This window comes from Lycium barbarum, chromosome 1 (assembly GCF_019175385.1).
Source record: "Lycium barbarum isolate Lr01 chromosome 1, ASM1917538v2, whole genome shotgun sequence".
Classification (NCBI taxonomy): Eukaryota; Viridiplantae; Streptophyta; class Magnoliopsida; order Solanales; family Solanaceae; genus Lycium; species Lycium barbarum.
Genome location: NC_083337.1, coordinates 872752 through 889480, shown reverse-complemented (window position 1 = coordinate 889480; position 16729 = coordinate 872752). Strand labels below are relative to the sequence as shown.

Genomic DNA, 16729 nt, shown 5'->3' with positions numbered 1-16729 from the left:
GAATAATTAATACTAAGGGTAAAATAGGAAAAATAAATTATTTTTCTCTTGATATGCTAAAGTGGATAAGTAAAAGTGAAAATTTATTTTTGAAACAATGAACAAGTAAAAGTAAACGGAGGAAATAGGTATTAGTTGGAAATGATAAAGAATATATGAGGGGCAACTTCGTCATTCCAAGTAAACAAAAAGAGTAACTAGCGTGGGAAAAAGAAAAAAAAAGAAGCAAGAAAGAGGAAGCAAAATTAAAGCTTTGTTTGTTTATGGATTAGTGGGGGGCAAAATAGAGAAAATCTAGATAGTTTTTCCCCGCGTTTTTTCCCCACTTTCCCCACCAATTCCTCCCTCCCAAAACAAAAATTATAAAATAGTCTCTTTTCTATAAATGAAAAATTCAAAGAAACAAAAGAAGAAAGAGCATATCTCTCTCTCTCTAAAACTAAATTTCTCTCTCCATTTCTTATCCAAACACGCCACACACAGTAGAGAGAAGAAGAAAGCTGAATTCTAGAGAGAGAAAATCAAAGTTTTAGAGAGAGAAAGTAAGTCCTCTATTGTTTCTCGATCTTTCTCTCCATTTCACATCCAAACACACCACACACAGCAGAGAGAGAAGAATTGAAGGTTTAGAGAGAGAAAATCGAAGTTTTAGAGAGAGAAAATCGAAGTTTTAGAGAGAGAAAGTGAGTGCTTTTGGAGACGAAGGAAAAGCTACAATCCTCTGTTTTTGCTCGATCTAGAGAGAAAAAAAAATCGAAGTGTTTGAGAGAAAATCGGAGTTTTAGAGAGAGAAAATTAAAGTTCTAGAGAGAGAAAGTGCGTGCTAAAATCCTCTGTGGTTGCTCTCACACACAGTAGAGACAAAATCGAGGTTTTAGAGAGAAAAAAAAATCGAAGTTTTAGTGAGAGAAAAAATCGAAGTTTCAGAGAGAGAAAATCAAAGTTCTAGAGAGAGAAAATCGAAGATCTAGAGAGAGAAAGTGAGTGCTTTCTGAGACGAAAGGTAACTAAAATCCTCTGAAAACCTAAATTTTAGAGAGAGAAAAATGAAGTTCTAGAGAGAGAGAGAGAGAGAGTGAGTCCTCTCGGAGAGCTAAAAAATCCTCTGTTATTGCTCGATCTAGAGAGAGAGACAAAATCAAACTCTTTTTTTCTTCTTATTTAGGTCATGAGGAGAGGTAGAGCAACTGCAGCGGCAGCGGCGGCGGCGAAACCTAATGGATCTGAAGGATTAAAAGAAATTAGGTTTCGTGGTGTCCGAAAACGGCCATGGGGTAGATTTGCAGCAGAAATTAGAGATCCATATAAGAAAAGTAGGGTCTGGTTAGGTACATTTGATTCAGCTGAAGAAGCAGCTAAAGCTTATGATACAGCAGCTATTACTCTTCGTGGACATAAAGCCAAAACTAATTTCCCTTTACCTCAACATAATCAACAATTCAATCAAATATTAAACCCTAACGACCCGTTTATTGACCCGAGATTTCAAACTCCGATTGTTTGTCAAAGACCTACATCTAGTAGTATGAGTAGTACAGTGGAATCTTTTAGTGGTCCTAGACTGCCACCGCCACGTCAGCAAACGGTGGGGATACCGGTGAGGAAACATCCTCGATCGCCGCCGGTTGTGCCGGATGATTGCAGGAGCGATTGTGATTCGTCGTCTTCTGTGGTTGAAAATGGTGATTGTGATAATGACAATGAGAATGAAAACATTGTTTCCTCGTCTTTGAGGAAACCGTTGCCTTTCGATCTTAACTTTCCTCCGGTGATGGATGATGTTTATGCGAATTCGGATGATGTTTACCGCACGGCACTATGTCTTTGATGGAAAAATGTTTTCAAAGTTTCGATGTTTCTATCATTGGAAACCCCATTTGTTGAAAAAAGGGGTTGAAAGAAAAGAAATCACAGTTTTATAGCTATTGCTATGAGTCTGTTGCTGGAAGAGATTTTAAATCTTCAATTTACTTATCCTATTTAATAGATGGATCTGTGTGTCTGATAATTGATCTGATTATGTGTCCTTCAACTATATATTTGTTGTGGGATAATGTAGTCCTTTATTGTCAGTTGAAGCCAGATTTATATACATTGACATGTAAAATTAGAGGGAACTTTCAGTTCCAGTGTTGTTAAGTATGATGATATGTACTCTTTCATTACTTTATGTCAGAATCAAGACTTCATTTGATCAAATATTAGTTGACATGTGTTTATTGTCATATATGCCTGTTTAGTGTTTTGATTGTTGTGTTGATCAGCTACTATCATTTTAATATTCCTCTGCCGATGGATGATGTTTATGCTAATTCCGATTACCTTTACTGCAGAACACTATGTCTTTGATGGAAATTGCTTTCAAAGTTTCGATCTTTCTGTCATTCGAAACCCCATTTGGCTACCTAGTTTATTTAATTGTTGAAAAAGGCATGGAAAGAAAAAAAGTCACAGGTTTAAAGCTATTGCTATGAGTCTGTTGCTAGAAGAGATTTTAGATCTTCAATTTACTTATCCTATTTAATGTCATGGTATTTCATGAAAGATGGATCAGTGTGATAATTGATCTGATTATGTGTCCTCCAACCTTGATTGTCAGTTAAAGCTAGATTTATGTGCATTGACATGTAAGATGAGAGGGAACTTTCAGTTCCAGTTTTGTTGAAGTATATGATGATGTGTACTCTTTCATTACTTTTATGTAAGAATCAAGAATTCATCTAATGAAATATTAGTTGATGTGTGTTCATTGACATATATGCTTGTTTTGATTTTGGTGTTAATCAGCTATAATTTTTAATTTCCAATATGAGTGTTTTTACAGGTTATATATATGTTGAGAACTTGTATGTAAGTTGAAGGTTTAATTATTTTCTTGCTGGAGATGTGATAGTAGTAGTTAAGGATATTAGATGTTTCATAAAATTCCATAATTTTTTGGAGTATAGTATTTTGACATGGCTTATTGGGGTTCATTCTCGATGGCGCAAATGCATCAAAAAGGCTTTTGCTTGAGCTTTTAAAATAGAACCCTTAGCTTTGTGAAGTTTGTGATCATTTAGAAAGAAAGGAAAAAAAAAGTCTGTGATTGGATTGTTTGATAGTAAGCTAGAAATATCTGTTGTCTGCCAAGTATATATTTCTTATATAAATCAAGTGTTAAAAGTAAGCAGCATGCAATTATTTGATGACAAGGGTGGCTCAGTTGGTTGAGCATGGGCTTCCATAATGGAGGTCTCAGGTTTGAAACCCCCTGCTACGACAGCAGGAGATTCGCCTTTTGGATCGAGCTCGTCGCACAAGGCTTACCTAGTGCGGGTTACCTCTCCTGTGTGATTTGCGGGCTATTACACAGGAGCGGGGTTTACGCTGTGCGCACCCAAAAGTTTGGGTAGTGGATGCGGGTTCCCTTGTCGTAAAAAAAAAAAAAAAATTTGATAACTGTCATTCAATGTTTTGGAATATAAGGAATGCCAGATGTTTGGAAGGGAAGATGAATGGTGTACAATAGCTAAATACAAATGTTTTATGAATTTTGGCCTTTTGATGTTATTTACAAGATGTCAATGATGAAGATAGCTTGATAGATTTCATAGTATCTTTATAAGGATAGGGCTTTCATAGTAGGAATTCTTCTTTTTGTTTTTGTGCAGAGGGGTTCCTGTGATTTGTATTGTCTGATTTGTATAGCTCGCTTACCTTTTTTAAAAAATATAAAGCATTTTGACACAGCTTTTTGGTGTTCATTCTCTTGGGTATAAGCCTAGGTGGGTCACAAAAGGTTTTCCATGAGATGCTAAAAGGAGACTGGTAGCCTTGCCTTGTGATGTTTATGGAATTTGTAGTTGGTTTGATAGTGAGCAAGGAAGGTTGTGAAGCAGTGATTGTTTGATAATACTAAGAAGTCTCTTTAGTCTTCAGCCAAAGAGATAATACTTCTTATGCAGTCAACAAAATGTTGTGTGGAGTACAGAAACCGTATTTAATCATTTGATGGCCATGGTCATTCTTTTACAAATGATCACCATAAGTTACTTTTTTAGCCCAGGGCTTCTTTGTGAATGTTTCCTATCACCTACAATTTGATACTGCAGTGCTAATAATTGAAGTGTCTTAGTATTTGACCAATATGCATGTTCCTCAATCTGTCATTTGTGTGCCTGCAGCACTTTAGGGTTACTCTGATTTTGTTTTTGTTGTACTGTGAACTTTGAGGAGTTGAAGTTTGTATGCTGAAGGTGCCTAACTATCAAAGGCTTGCTTGAGGTATGTTTAATCTCTGAAGCAGGGTGTAGGTTATACTCTTCGCTTTGCTTAGCACGTGCTTTAGGATCAATCAACTAATTTGAACCTTAAATTAAGGTGAGAATGTGCATCAATTAGTTATGGTTTATTGATAATAGTGTATGTGAAGACGTGCTGCACCATATAAAAGATGGATTTTACCTCGACACACTTAGGAATGCATTTGAGGAAAAAACAGTCAACCGGCTTAGTCTTTTTCAAATTAGATTAAGTATAAGGTAAGGTGTATGAGGTATGTCTTGAAAAATGAGGGCACTAAACAATAGCAGAATGAGATATTAATTGTTAAGGTAACATTATCAATGGAAATGCTTAAGTTGTTTGTCTTGCAATTCAGTTAATTTCTCAGAGGTTTACTGCTAATCATCTTCACATAATGGCGAGGGGAATCCTCTCCCATAGAGTTCCATTATGCACATTGTGAATCTCTATATTCTATGGGACTTTAGCTCATAAAGGTATGATCTGCCCAATTCGTACAGGAAGAAATTGAACGAATTGCCCTTCAAATGTGTTGGTCCTTATTTTTGGTCCGTGAGTAATTAAACTTATGCCTAGTGGGGTATAAGTGCTTTAAGGACATAACTTGTGCGATACGATATTATGATGCAAAAATATAAATTTATGTTCCCGAAAAAAGTTATTTGTTAGGGGGTGCAAAAATTTAAGACCAGCACAAGACAAGGTCAAAAGTGTCCATGACCCTACGGACAGATCACATGGGAGAATTGGGCTAGGCATATGTTCTTTGCATTTTTTTGTACGGAATGTCCTTCGGAGGCATTGGTCTTTTATTTTTGTCTCTCAAATCGGTGGTCTTTAATTTTTGTCCTTCGCTAATTTTTTTTTGATTTCGGGTTCGAACGCACGCATAGTCAAAAATTTTAAAAAATTCGCAAAGTAGAGTTTGGATTTACAAGATAGAGTTTTGCCTCAAACTCTACATGATTAGGCAGAATTTTGCTACCTTCAGGCAGAGTTTGAGGCAAATTCTACCTCCAGGTAGAGTTTTGCCTTATAATAGGTGTTTGTATTAAGGCAATTTTTTTTTTAATTCAGTTAAAATTTTACAAAACTCTGCCTGGCCTAACTTTTGCCTGAATACAAAACTCTGTCTTGCGATTTTTTTTTTTTTGATTGGCTGAGGTTTAAACCCAGGATCTTGAGGTATCAGGCGAAGGGTAAAAATTAAAGAGCACCAATTTAAGGGACAAAAATTTAAGACCAGTGCCTTTTAAGAACAATCGTCCAAATGACCCTGTTTTACGGTGGGTCATTTTGAGTAAAGCATATGTTCGCCCATCTAAAAGCTGTTCGATATGGACGACATCTATAAATCCAAATTGGCCCATGAGGCAACTTATTAAAAATTAATTTTTTTAGCTTGGTTTGTGTGAAATGGTAATGATAAATATAGAAAAAGTCTTTATTAGTTTGGTTTGGTAATTAAATAAATTTAAAAAAGAAACATGGAAAAAGCTATTGAATTAGGTGAATTTGGTTGACGCATTATTTAAGGTCAATCTACAAGATTGCCCTTCGCTGGGGTGGTCTTTAATTTTTACCCCTCAAAATGGTGGTCTTTAAATTTTGTCCTTCAGGTAGAATTTACATGGCACAGGCAGAATTTCTGCTTGTGCGAGCCAGAATTTTGCAAAGTCTGTCTTGCGATTTTTTTTTTTTTAGCTGGAGTTCGAACCCACAACCTTTGAGTGTTAGGCGAGGGGTAAAACTTAAAGACCACCAAGTTGATTGACAAAAATTAAAGACCACCCCAAATGAAGGCCAATCCGCCAAAAAAAAAAAAGATTATTTAACCCAAAATGACCGGGACATGTTGACCCACAAACATTTGAGTGAGTTATAGTCCAACCCATTTATTGGGGTTAAGTGCATTAGTAGCCTTTTTGGGGACGTTTAAAACACAACCAACGCTTGTAATGTATTTAAAATATAGTCACTACTTGAAAAGAAAGGAAGCGACCGCTTCTTCAATTCTTGTAGTTTAAACTTTTTGATGTTCAAACTACAATTTTAGTGATAAACCATGAAAATCAATGTAACAACAATTTTCTTTGTCGTGGTATTTCAAATGTTTACCGTATTTTGACTTGACAAGTTAGGCAGTTCAATGTATGTAAATGTTTGAAATTTATAAGAACTATGCACAATTTTGCTCTTTGTGTAGAAGTTACTCCCTCCGTACCATTTTAACTGTTGCTATAACTCTTTTCACGTCCATTAAGAAAATAACAATTACGACGTTTCATTTTAATCCATCCATTCAACACCAATATTGTAGTCGGAAAATGCCATCGTTTCTTGCCTCTAAACTGAGGTTATTGAAAAGGAATAACGAGAAAATCCTACTCAAATAATAGTCAAAAATATTGTTTCTTTCTTCTTCTCTCTTTTTATTTGTAACAATCACTACAAGAAATAATATTTTCAGTGACAACTTGCTTCATTAAAGGTGAACTAACAATTGTGGCGACTATGCTCATCACAAAAGTTAACAAAATTGATTTTAGGTAGGTAGCTTCTGACAACTGCTACCTAAACACTTAGGTATGTCAAATATTAAGACCACATATACTTAATACTTGCCAAACAAATCAACACTATTGCTAGATTATGGTGACATGTGATCGGTTTAAGCTCGTCAATTTCAAGATGAAATCGTATTTGAAAATTAAAGGTGTCATTAAGAAAGCCATACTCCTCGAAAGTTACTAATAAGATATTAACAAATGGGTGAAAATGATTTTCACTCCCCAACTTTGCTTCGAAAATCAAACCCCCCCCCCCCCCCCCCCCCTCAACTTTGAATAATAGTCATTCTCCTCCTTTTATCCTAATTGACTTTTTGAAATTCTTATATTACCCTTGTATTATCAATTTGTCTTTTGTACTTCACTTATTTAAAATCATAATTTTTTAAATCTCTTTAATCTATGTAGCAAATTCTATAAAAAATTAAATATTAATTTCGAGAAGGAAAAAGAAAAGTGAGAAATACTAGCTGAATATATAACTTAATGTCATTCTATAATGAAATAAATGAGAAGAAAAAGATTTTTTTAATTGATAATTATCAAAACTCTAATATCTATTTATACAAGTAAAAATAACATGTTATAATAACTTTATAAATATCTTTCAATGCAGGTAATACAAAATAATTAATAAAAAAAGAAGTATATTCTATAAGAAATTCCTAAAAGATTATCTATTTATTATAAATGAATTTTAAATTGTAATTTAAAGTATTCCATTAATGACAATCAAAACTTGTTTGTATATTGTCAATAGAGAATAAGGGAGAAGTGAAACTTAAGTATAGATATACATATATATGTAAAAATAACAGGTAATGTATGTGTGTGTGTCTTAAAATATCAATCATAAAACTAACATTACATTTTGTGATAAATTTATAAAAGAATTATTGTACTTATAATATGAATTTAAATAAATATATATATATATATATATATATAACAAGGTATTACATAGATAGAGGATTGAAAATGTCCAGGATAAAATAGGCATTGCATAGGATAAAAGGGGTAGAATGTCTATTGTTCATAGTTGAGGAGGGAGTTTGATTGTTAAAGTAAAAGTTGGGGGAGAATGTCTATTGATCTATATAGTATTTGTAGTCTGTTTTAGTTACTATTCTTTTTTTTAGAATGCTTTCTCTTGCTTTTATAGTTCTTTGTCAAGGTTGCATCTTCCTCGTTATTTCTTATTTGATCTGGTTTCATATGCTTTTTTTTGAACCGAGGGCCTATCAGAAACCCTCTTTCTACCTCTCAAGACAGGAATAAGGTCTGCATACACTCTACCCTCCCTATACCCCATCAGTGATGTTGCACTTGGTATGTTATTATTATTGTTGATCTATACTATATTTATTAATAATAGAAAACTTACTTACACTCAATATTTACTTTTAGAGTACGATAAAATAATGGTGCTCCCTTACCAAATAAGAAAAAAAACAAGTGGCACATGTATCAAAGAATAATGTTCTTCGATTACCAAGAATTGTACCACCTAACCCCTTCTCTTTCGGCTACCAAATTTCTTTACCTTCCCTTCCCTTTACATTATTCCCTCTTGAAGGTAGATTTAAGCATGATTTCTCACTTTTTAAAACAAATCATATGGTTAGCAACTAAAAGACATGTACCATAAACCACAAACTTTCATATTTAAATGTATTTAGTGTATTGAAAAATCTAAGTAAAAAAGTGATCCTAAAATAGGTATTAAGGTGTCATTCGGACAAGAATAAAGTTTATGACAAAACTCTGCATAATAAATTAATAATATAATACTACCCTTTTCTTTTTAGTTCTCAATATACATTTTTCTTCAATTGTGATGGTATTCAAGACACCTTACGTGTTCCTCGACTATACGAAGGGGCAACAGTGGAGCTACCATTGGCTAAGGCGATTGACACCCCTTTTTCTAAAAATCACATTGTATAGATAGGTCAATTTTCTTCTACGTACGTGTATACACTATATGTTGAATTTTGATTTTTTTGGTTTTTTCATGTGTATATTTTTTTATCTTTTGAATTTCCTTAGTGATCAAAATTCTGGCTCTATCACTGTCACCACACCGAGTATTTGTTATCTTCCACGAATATAAATATCGAATATCTCTACCATCAAAGTCTGGATAAATGAGAAGAAATCACTTATCGTTTTTTTTTTTTACTCTATTGTTGAAAATTGAACTCGAATCATCAAAAATTTCACCATTTCATTAACTGTTAGCCCATAATATTAGATGTCAAATGCATTTTATAAAGAGAAGAAAGGTAGACATCACATGTGGTTATAATGAAAGTGGAAATGGGCAGGTTGGCCATATGCATAATCGCATGTTTGCTCTATAAACTTGGTACACCTGTAGCTGCTGCTGATCTGCATATATGAGATTTGTCATCTTATTAAAGCCTATGATTTGGAAAGTGTATCTTTTATTGCTTCATATATACTATAGACAAAAAATGGCTAACTAACAAATCAATTTTAATTAGTGCTATATTTACAGCCTGGTTACCCAGTATATGTTGACACGGGGACTTACCTAAGATTCCTTGGCTAGCAAATCATTGCGAGAATACACTCTTCACTCCAATCATCTCATAATTTTATGCAATTGGAATCAAACACTAATAAAATGGCTATGTTTCAAATATTACAGGAAACTCCAGGACATTGTCTAATTTCATTCTATAAAATGTAAAACTTTATGACAGTGATTATTTTGTAAAGATAGAGCCGTAGGATATAGCGTTATAACATTTGACTCATCTGAATTCAGTATTTTTTACAAGTGACATAGTTTTATGCGTAAGAACTCACAAATATTGTAAAAAATAAATATAGTATTAAATTTATAGTTTTCAAAATACAATAAGTTAAATGCTATAGACCTTAATGGTTGAATTCATAGATGTAAAATTTTGGATTCGCCTTCTGCGAGTAGCAGCCCTATTTCTACTCTATTTAACTTATCGTGACGCAACTCATTTTAACTCAAATAAGTTATAGACTGATCGAATCATGACACATTTATTGATTTAACCTACTTTTATCCTTCCAAATTTGACCAACTAGTCCATTTGTCACCTTCATAATATTATACAAGTTTCCTACCCCCGGCTTCCTTGATAAATTTTTTCTACAAGAACATGTCGTTTAGCGTAAAATAAAGATTTCAAATTAAATTATTTTTAAATATAGAAAGATATCTTCTTTTTCAGAAAAAACTGGAAAGAAAAGTAAATAGTGCCACATAAAATTGAAAAAAAAACACACATGTATATGCTACTATGCAAAATACAGAGTAATTTAAAGTATGATCCAAGTAGTCTAGTTACGAGAAATATTGTAATAGACACCAATTCAACATGTACATGCTACTATTACAAAACACAGAGTAATTTTAAAGTATGATACAAGTAGTCTAGTTAGGAGAAATATTGTAATAGACACCAATTCAATCACAGATGCCAAGTTAATTTGGCCAGTGATTGGAAGAATCCAGAAACACTACGGCATTAGTAATTAAATTAATTTTTCATTATAAAAGGATACTACACTTCTTAGTTCTCACTGTCCTCTGCCAGTCTGCATTGCCTTTTTTTTTCCTTCTTTTTGGCTTAAAATAAAGCTTCAGAATCTTCTTTTCCTTCCTCCACACTTATTCTCTCCCTACATAAAGCAAACATTCTCTTTACACCTCAAAATCATAATTTTGTCTTAAAGAAACAGAGTTTTCTTCTAATAAACAGTAAAGGGCTTCAGATCACAAACTCACATCTCAGGTATGATACTCCATTTTTTTTAAACTGTAGCATTCAGATTATGCACATCTCAATTAATTCTACGAGGTATCTATCACCGTCCATCACCACAGTACGGATAACTATATTTACTAAGTTTTATATGAGTACTTACTATCTCCCGCCAGTGGTGGAGCCAGATAAAAATTAAACATACAAAGAAGCCAAGGAGATTTAACACCTACTATATATACATAATATATAATTTTGACTTTATATACCTTATAATTTTTGAACGAAGGGCATTCGAATGACCCCTTCATGTACTCTAGCTCCGCCTATGCCTCCCACCACCAGCAGAGATACCAAGTAACTGTTATCTACCAAAGTATTTAGTGGGGTAGTTACTCAGAGGCGGAGCTAGTGTACCCTGTAAAAAAGAACTAGAATTAACTATATTCTTCGTTGCTAATTCATTGTTAAATTGCTCGTAGCTAACATAATTTTTGATAATTCGTTGTTCATCTGTCGCCAAATAGGATTAGCAACAGAATTTGTCCATTAGCTAATTCCTGTTTTTTTAGTAGTGGTATAATATAGGGATTCACAGGAACTAATAACTTTTGCATAGATCCTATATGTATATATATATATATATTTGAATTTAAGTCTGTAATCTCAATTATTAATGTGTATTAACTTAAGATTATAGCAGGAATCCATAAGCTTTGCACGAATGGGTGATAAGAACGAAACTTTACTGAACAAGAGCAAGAGCAAGGAAATAGAACGAACAATATCAAACTCATACGACGAATTACGCAGTTTCAGAACATGGTTAAAATGGATGTGTGTGGACCAATCTGACCCGTATTCCGCTTGTCTTTCATGGTTCGTCTTTGTATTATTCGCCATTATCGTACCTTGCCTTTCGCATTTTCTTCTGGCTTGTAGAGATTGTGATGCTACACACAGTAGACCGTACGATGCTGTTGTGCAGCTGTCGCTTAGCTGTGTTGCTGCTCTGTCATTTGTTTGTCTTTCACGGTTTGTTAAGAAGTATGGATTGAGGAGGTTTTTGTTCCTTGATAAGCTTTGTGATGAAAGTGAAACAGTTAGAAGATGCTACACTGAACAACTCAATGTAAGTACACTCTGTCCGTTTCAATTTACTTGAATCTATTTCCGTATTGGTCTATGCAAAAAAGAACGACCCCTTCCTATATTTGAAAACAATTTACCTTTATGCAATGATTTATAGCCACACATAACATATGTGACTCATTTAACACCATAAGTTTAAAAGTTCTCTTCTTTCTTAAATTCCGTATCCAGTCAAATAGGTTCACATAAAAGGGAGTAATTTTTTTCTTACTTATCTTTTTTTCCCTGAGTTTGAGTTTTATGCATGGATAGTGAAAACATATTTATACAGTCACGTTTGACGTCACTTGTTGGGTAGTTAGAGGTAAATGATTAGCTTAGCTAGCGTTCCAGGAGAATCTAGCCAATTCATAACTAACGGTTAAAAAGTAGTGTAAAAGAATTTTTACAATGTTCGTGTACAGGGCCGGAGCTAGGGGCCCGAGGGGTTCATTTGAATCTCTTTTGCCTGAAAATTACATGGTATATGGGAGGTCAAAATTATTTTTATGTATACGTAGTAGATGTTGAATCCTTTTGGATTATTTTCTTATATTTTGAATGCTGATGGTGGAAATTCTGGCTCCGCCATTATCTGTATATAACTTAAATCCTCTTTCTCTCCTCTCACTTCCACCTTTGCTATATTGTCGGTCAATTTCATGGCTTGATTTAGATATGACTACTATCTTTTTGTTTTGGATTGAACTTATGTAGACTAGTGAAATTTTTTAGCTCTTTCAGTTTACTAATCGTGCTTATTATAGATGATAATGTGTTATTATTCTTTTAAATGACCTAATAGTGTAAAAATTCTTTTGCATTTTTGAATGTATACAAGTTAAATTTATTTTTTAAACTCTCTTTACCATTGGAATTGTAAATTTGCTAAACATTTTCGAGGATCATACATTGTTGTTCCTCTATTCTTTTTTAAAACATGATGGTGGGAAAATAAACCGTGCTTAAGACTTTGATTTGGCTTTTACGTTAATGGAAAAAAAGAAGAAGCAATTGTTGAAAAATAGTCTGATAGAAAACAACAGATCAAATATTTAAAATTTGAATAGTTAAATGAATTCTTAAAAGTTTTGATAAGTACAAAGGACAATATCATCAGTAGAATTGTATCCGATTATTTGAGGTATTTTGAAATAGAAAGCGTGTTTATATATAAGTTGAGAGGATGGACTATTGATCAACTTTAAGTGTTAGTAGCTTTAGCTTAAACGTTATATTTGTGTAAAGAAATTCATTTAAATATGTACAAATTATTTATATCGAACCCAGTCGTTGTCCCGTTCTAGAATTATGAACCCATAAACTTAAAATCGTTAATCCATCTTTGGACATGTTCATCAGTATTTGGTAGCTAGGTGGCAAGTTATATGCCTTGAACAACATGATGTAACAACAATTCTTCTTCTCAAAATGCAGAGCTCACTAAAGATCCTATTCACATTTGTCCTGCCATGTTTTGCTGTTGAATGCGCGTACAAGATTTGGTGGTACAGTTCCGGTGGGACCCGAATTCCCTTCTTGGGCAATGTCGTTGTGAGTGACACAGTCGCATGTATTCTAGAGCTGAGTTCTTGGCTTTACAGGACGGTCGTGTTCTTCCTAGTCTGTATCCTTTTCCGGTTGATATGTTACCTCCAAATCCTCCGACTACAAGATTTTGCACAGTTCTTTCATGTAGATTCGGATGTTGAATCGGTGTTGAGAGAGCACCTTAGAATTAGGAGGCACTTGAGGATTATTAGCCATAGGTACCGGTCTTTCATCTTGTGGGCATTGATGTTCATTACAGCAAGTCAATTCGCGTCCCTTCTCATGACCACACGCTCTACTGCAGATCTTCATATCTACAAAAGTGGTGAACTCGCGGTATGCCTTATAACCATTCTTATTTCTCACTGTTTCCTATATTCAACGTAAGTACTTGAATCTTGAACTAGATCATTGATCACGATCTTATCACTGAATTTGTGGTACTAATGCTGTGTTCACTGTCTTAAGTATATCTGGTGACAGAGCATATTAACCAAATCAATCACTTCCTCCGTTTCATTTTATATGACACTCTTTGATTTTTAATCTATTCCAAAAGAACAACACCTTTCTATATTTGGTACATCTTTAACTTTAAACTTCTCATTTTACCGTAATGGCATGCTCTTTTAGCATGCTAAGGGCACTTCTATTATGTAGCTATAATCTTTCTTTCTCTCATTCTTCAAATTCGTGCTCAGTCAAATACTGTCATATAAAATGAAACCAAGAAAGTACTCCTCTGTCTCAAATTATTTGTTGTGATTTTTAATTATAGTTGTCTTAAATTATTTGTCATTTTAGAAGTTCAAGACAATATTAATTTTTTTCCATTTTACTCTTAGTAGTAATTGTTCTTGAAGACTACAAACACCTCAATTATAGGGAGATGGCACATGAATATTGATTATCTCTTAAGAAATAAATAAGGGTAAGTTGTCAAAAATTGCTCCCAATTAATGTTTATTTTAAGTGGTGTGTAAAAGTAAAATATGGCAAATAATTTGAGACAGTGGGAGTACCTAGACGATTGACCTCCAGTTTAGCAGTTTAGGTCCTTTCCCCTGGCTCTCCCATTCGGCCTCATCCTGATTTGTCTCTTATTGCTGTTACTCGTGATTAAATGTTGTCGTCTTAATATGCAGCTTTGCTCTGTCAGCCTTCTTGCTGGTCTCATGATACTGTTGCGAAGTGCAACCAGAATAACACACAAGGCTCAATCTGTAACGTGCCTTGCAGCCAAGTGGCATGTGTGCGCAACAATAGACTCATTTGATTCGACTGAGGCTGGGACTCCAATTACTCGAGTGACCTGTGATCAAGTTTTCCCTGTATGTTCCGGAGGATCATCTGACGCTGATGATGTCGGAGATGAAGAAGACGAGTTGGATAATACGAATTTTGTCCCTGCATTTGCCTATAGCACAATTTCATTCCAGAAAAGACAGGCACTAGGTATGATATGCTGGTTAATATTGTTTTCTCTTATTTCCTCCCTTGAAAAAGTGAGCACTATTATTACTATGAGTTTAACTTTTGTACACCGACAAGATATAATAAGTTTGCACCATCAAGTTAAATTACCTATTACACAGGCAGAATTTTTAATAAGGGGTTCATTACCAATTATATATACATAATAAAAACAAAATTGGACGTGTGATTTTCCGACAAATGGGATTCGGAACCTGCTTCCTACCCCCCCCCCCCCCCCCCAAGCTCTGCCATATAACTATTCATGTTAAAATATACTGATAATCTATCAGTGGATATAACTTTAATCTTATTACTATGAAGTTTTGTATTAATGCATAGCTAGAGATCATCTAATGGTAGTTTTTTTTTTTTGACAACCGTGTTGCAGTGACATATTTTGAGAACAACAGAGCAGGAGTAACAATTTATGGATTCATGCTGGATAGAAGTTCTATTCACACAATATTTGGGATAGAACTTTCATTGGTGCTCTGGTTGCTTGGGAAAACCATTGGCATTTCTTGAATCATTAGCTACACTTTATGTTGCTCGGATTCTCCAAGAATATTGTCGCACCCGTGACTGATCCTCTAAAACTGCACTACTTTTGAAGGATTCGACACGCACCAGTTTGATATTCTTGAAGAGTCCGAGCAACATACACAGTCGAAAGCGGACTTTTTGACTTGTGCAATTGTTGGAGTTTAAAGATATCATATAAGAGAGTTGGCAGAAGTTAACCAAACACAAATTACAAGTTTCTCAATCCTTTTCCTCCGGTGCCTCTTGTTCATTCTGCTTCATTTCATCATTTTGTTGTGTTATTCTGTTCATAGGTCCGAGCCCTTCTTAGAAGACGAGCATATGCATAGATCTATTTGTTGATCTAACTTTTGTATCATTTCTGATATCATATTCTTTCTTTCTTTTATTTGCATGTTTGCTTGCTAAATAACTTATCAGGATGAGTTGTAGTTCTGATGCCACCTATTTGAGGAAATATGTTGTTATGTCATGTTACTTCTGGATTTTGTGTATGCAAACATGATTTTAAATTGAGGTACTTGTGGCCCGTGATTGATTTCCATTAGAACAAATTATGCCAGCAGCAAAGAAAATTCTGATAGGGAGCGCTTCTCCCTTTAATCGTCTTATGCGGATCAAATTCAGATTATTCGGGCCTCAAAACCCATGTCGAAACATCATATGGGAGACCAAAAAAATAAAGCAGCACTGACATATTAAAAAAAGATTTAACTTATATACCATAATAAATAATATTTATACCATCAGAGTAATTTAAACTTTTCCAATATTCTACTAATTTATTTTTAAATTATAAACCACTTATGGTAAATATTTTACATGTAATTACTTTTTAGGGAATTAAATAGAATAAAAGTTTCAATACATTGTATAAAAGTTTAACTTATAAAGGATTTTAAATGGTCCAGTGGACATATATAGAACAAAATCCCAATATTTATCACATTTTTTTAGTTTAAGTAATATACACGGGTAATTAACTTTTACATCATTAAAGTCATCTTTATCTATTGTTGCAAATAATATACTATCTTATTTTCAAGATGTTAAACCTCACATTTCAAGGAAACTTCACTTTGATTAACTTGATAATATAAAAAATTATTTATATTGATAGCGTATAAAACTTAAACTTTTTTTATATATATCTTTTTGGAATAACAACAACGACACACTCAGTGAAATCCCACAAAGTGGGATCTAGAAAGGGTAAAGTGTACATAGACCTTGCCCCTACCTTGAAAGGTAGAGAGGCTGTTTCCGGTAGACCCTCGGCACAAGAAAGATATATACACTTCGGTTGTATATGTTGTATATAGGTATGTATATTATATGTATATTTATGTATATATTATGTATATGTTATGTATATTTAATATAAAGTATACACTACCTATA

The 16729-nt window shown here is 33.8% G+C and overlaps 2 protein-coding genes across 4 annotated transcripts; both read left to right on the top strand.

The window, feature by feature from the left end:
- The first annotated feature begins 385 nt into the window (after window positions 1-385).
- On the top strand, window positions 386-2225 carry LOC132628083 (ethylene-responsive transcription factor 3-like). The gene has a single exon (XM_060343791.1). The coding sequence runs from the start codon at window positions 1169-1171 to the stop codon at window positions 1826-1828; it is 660 nt and encodes a 219-aa protein (XP_060199774.1). The 5' UTR covers window positions 386-1168; the 3' UTR covers window positions 1829-2225.
- Window positions 2226-10485: 8260 nt separating this feature from the next.
- Window positions 10486-15887, top strand: LOC132628062 (uncharacterized). Of its 3 annotated transcripts, none has more exons than XM_060343766.1 (5): window positions 10486-10657; window positions 11331-11759; window positions 13196-13645; window positions 14455-14764; window positions 15174-15887. In XM_060343766.1, exons 2-5 carry the CDS (start codon window positions 11352-11354, stop codon window positions 15308-15310), a joined length of 1305 nt encoding a protein of 434 aa, XP_060199749.1. In that variant the 5' UTR covers window positions 10486-10657; window positions 11331-11351; the 3' UTR covers window positions 15311-15887. The 3 variants fall into 3 exon arrangements, with proteins under 3 accessions (XP_060199749.1, XP_060199756.1, XP_060199764.1); XM_060343773.1 differs by having other exon boundaries at window positions 11328-11759; XM_060343781.1 differs by having other exon boundaries at window positions 11321-11759.
- The last annotated feature ends 842 nt before the right edge of the window (window positions 15888-16729 follow it).

What these genes read in the sequence shown, in the direction of transcription:
- LOC132628083 (XM_060343791.1), top strand. Translation starts at nt 1,169, where the DNA reads ATGAGGAGAGGTAGAGCAACTGCAGCGGCAGCGGCGGCGGCGAAACCT.
- LOC132628062 (XM_060343766.1), top strand. Translation starts at nt 11,352, where the DNA reads ATGGGTGATAAGAACGAAACTTTACTGAACAAGAGCAAGAGCAAGGAA. An exon ending in GCTACACTGAACAACTCAAT is followed by an intron (nt 11,760 to 13,195) that starts GTAAGTACACTC and finishes CTCAAAATGCAG; the next exon opens with AGCTCACTAAAGATCCTATT. An exon ending in CCAGAAAAGACAGGCACTAG is followed by an intron (nt 14,765 to 15,173) that starts GTATGATATGCT and finishes ACCGTGTTGCAG; the next exon opens with TGACATATTTTGAGAACAAC.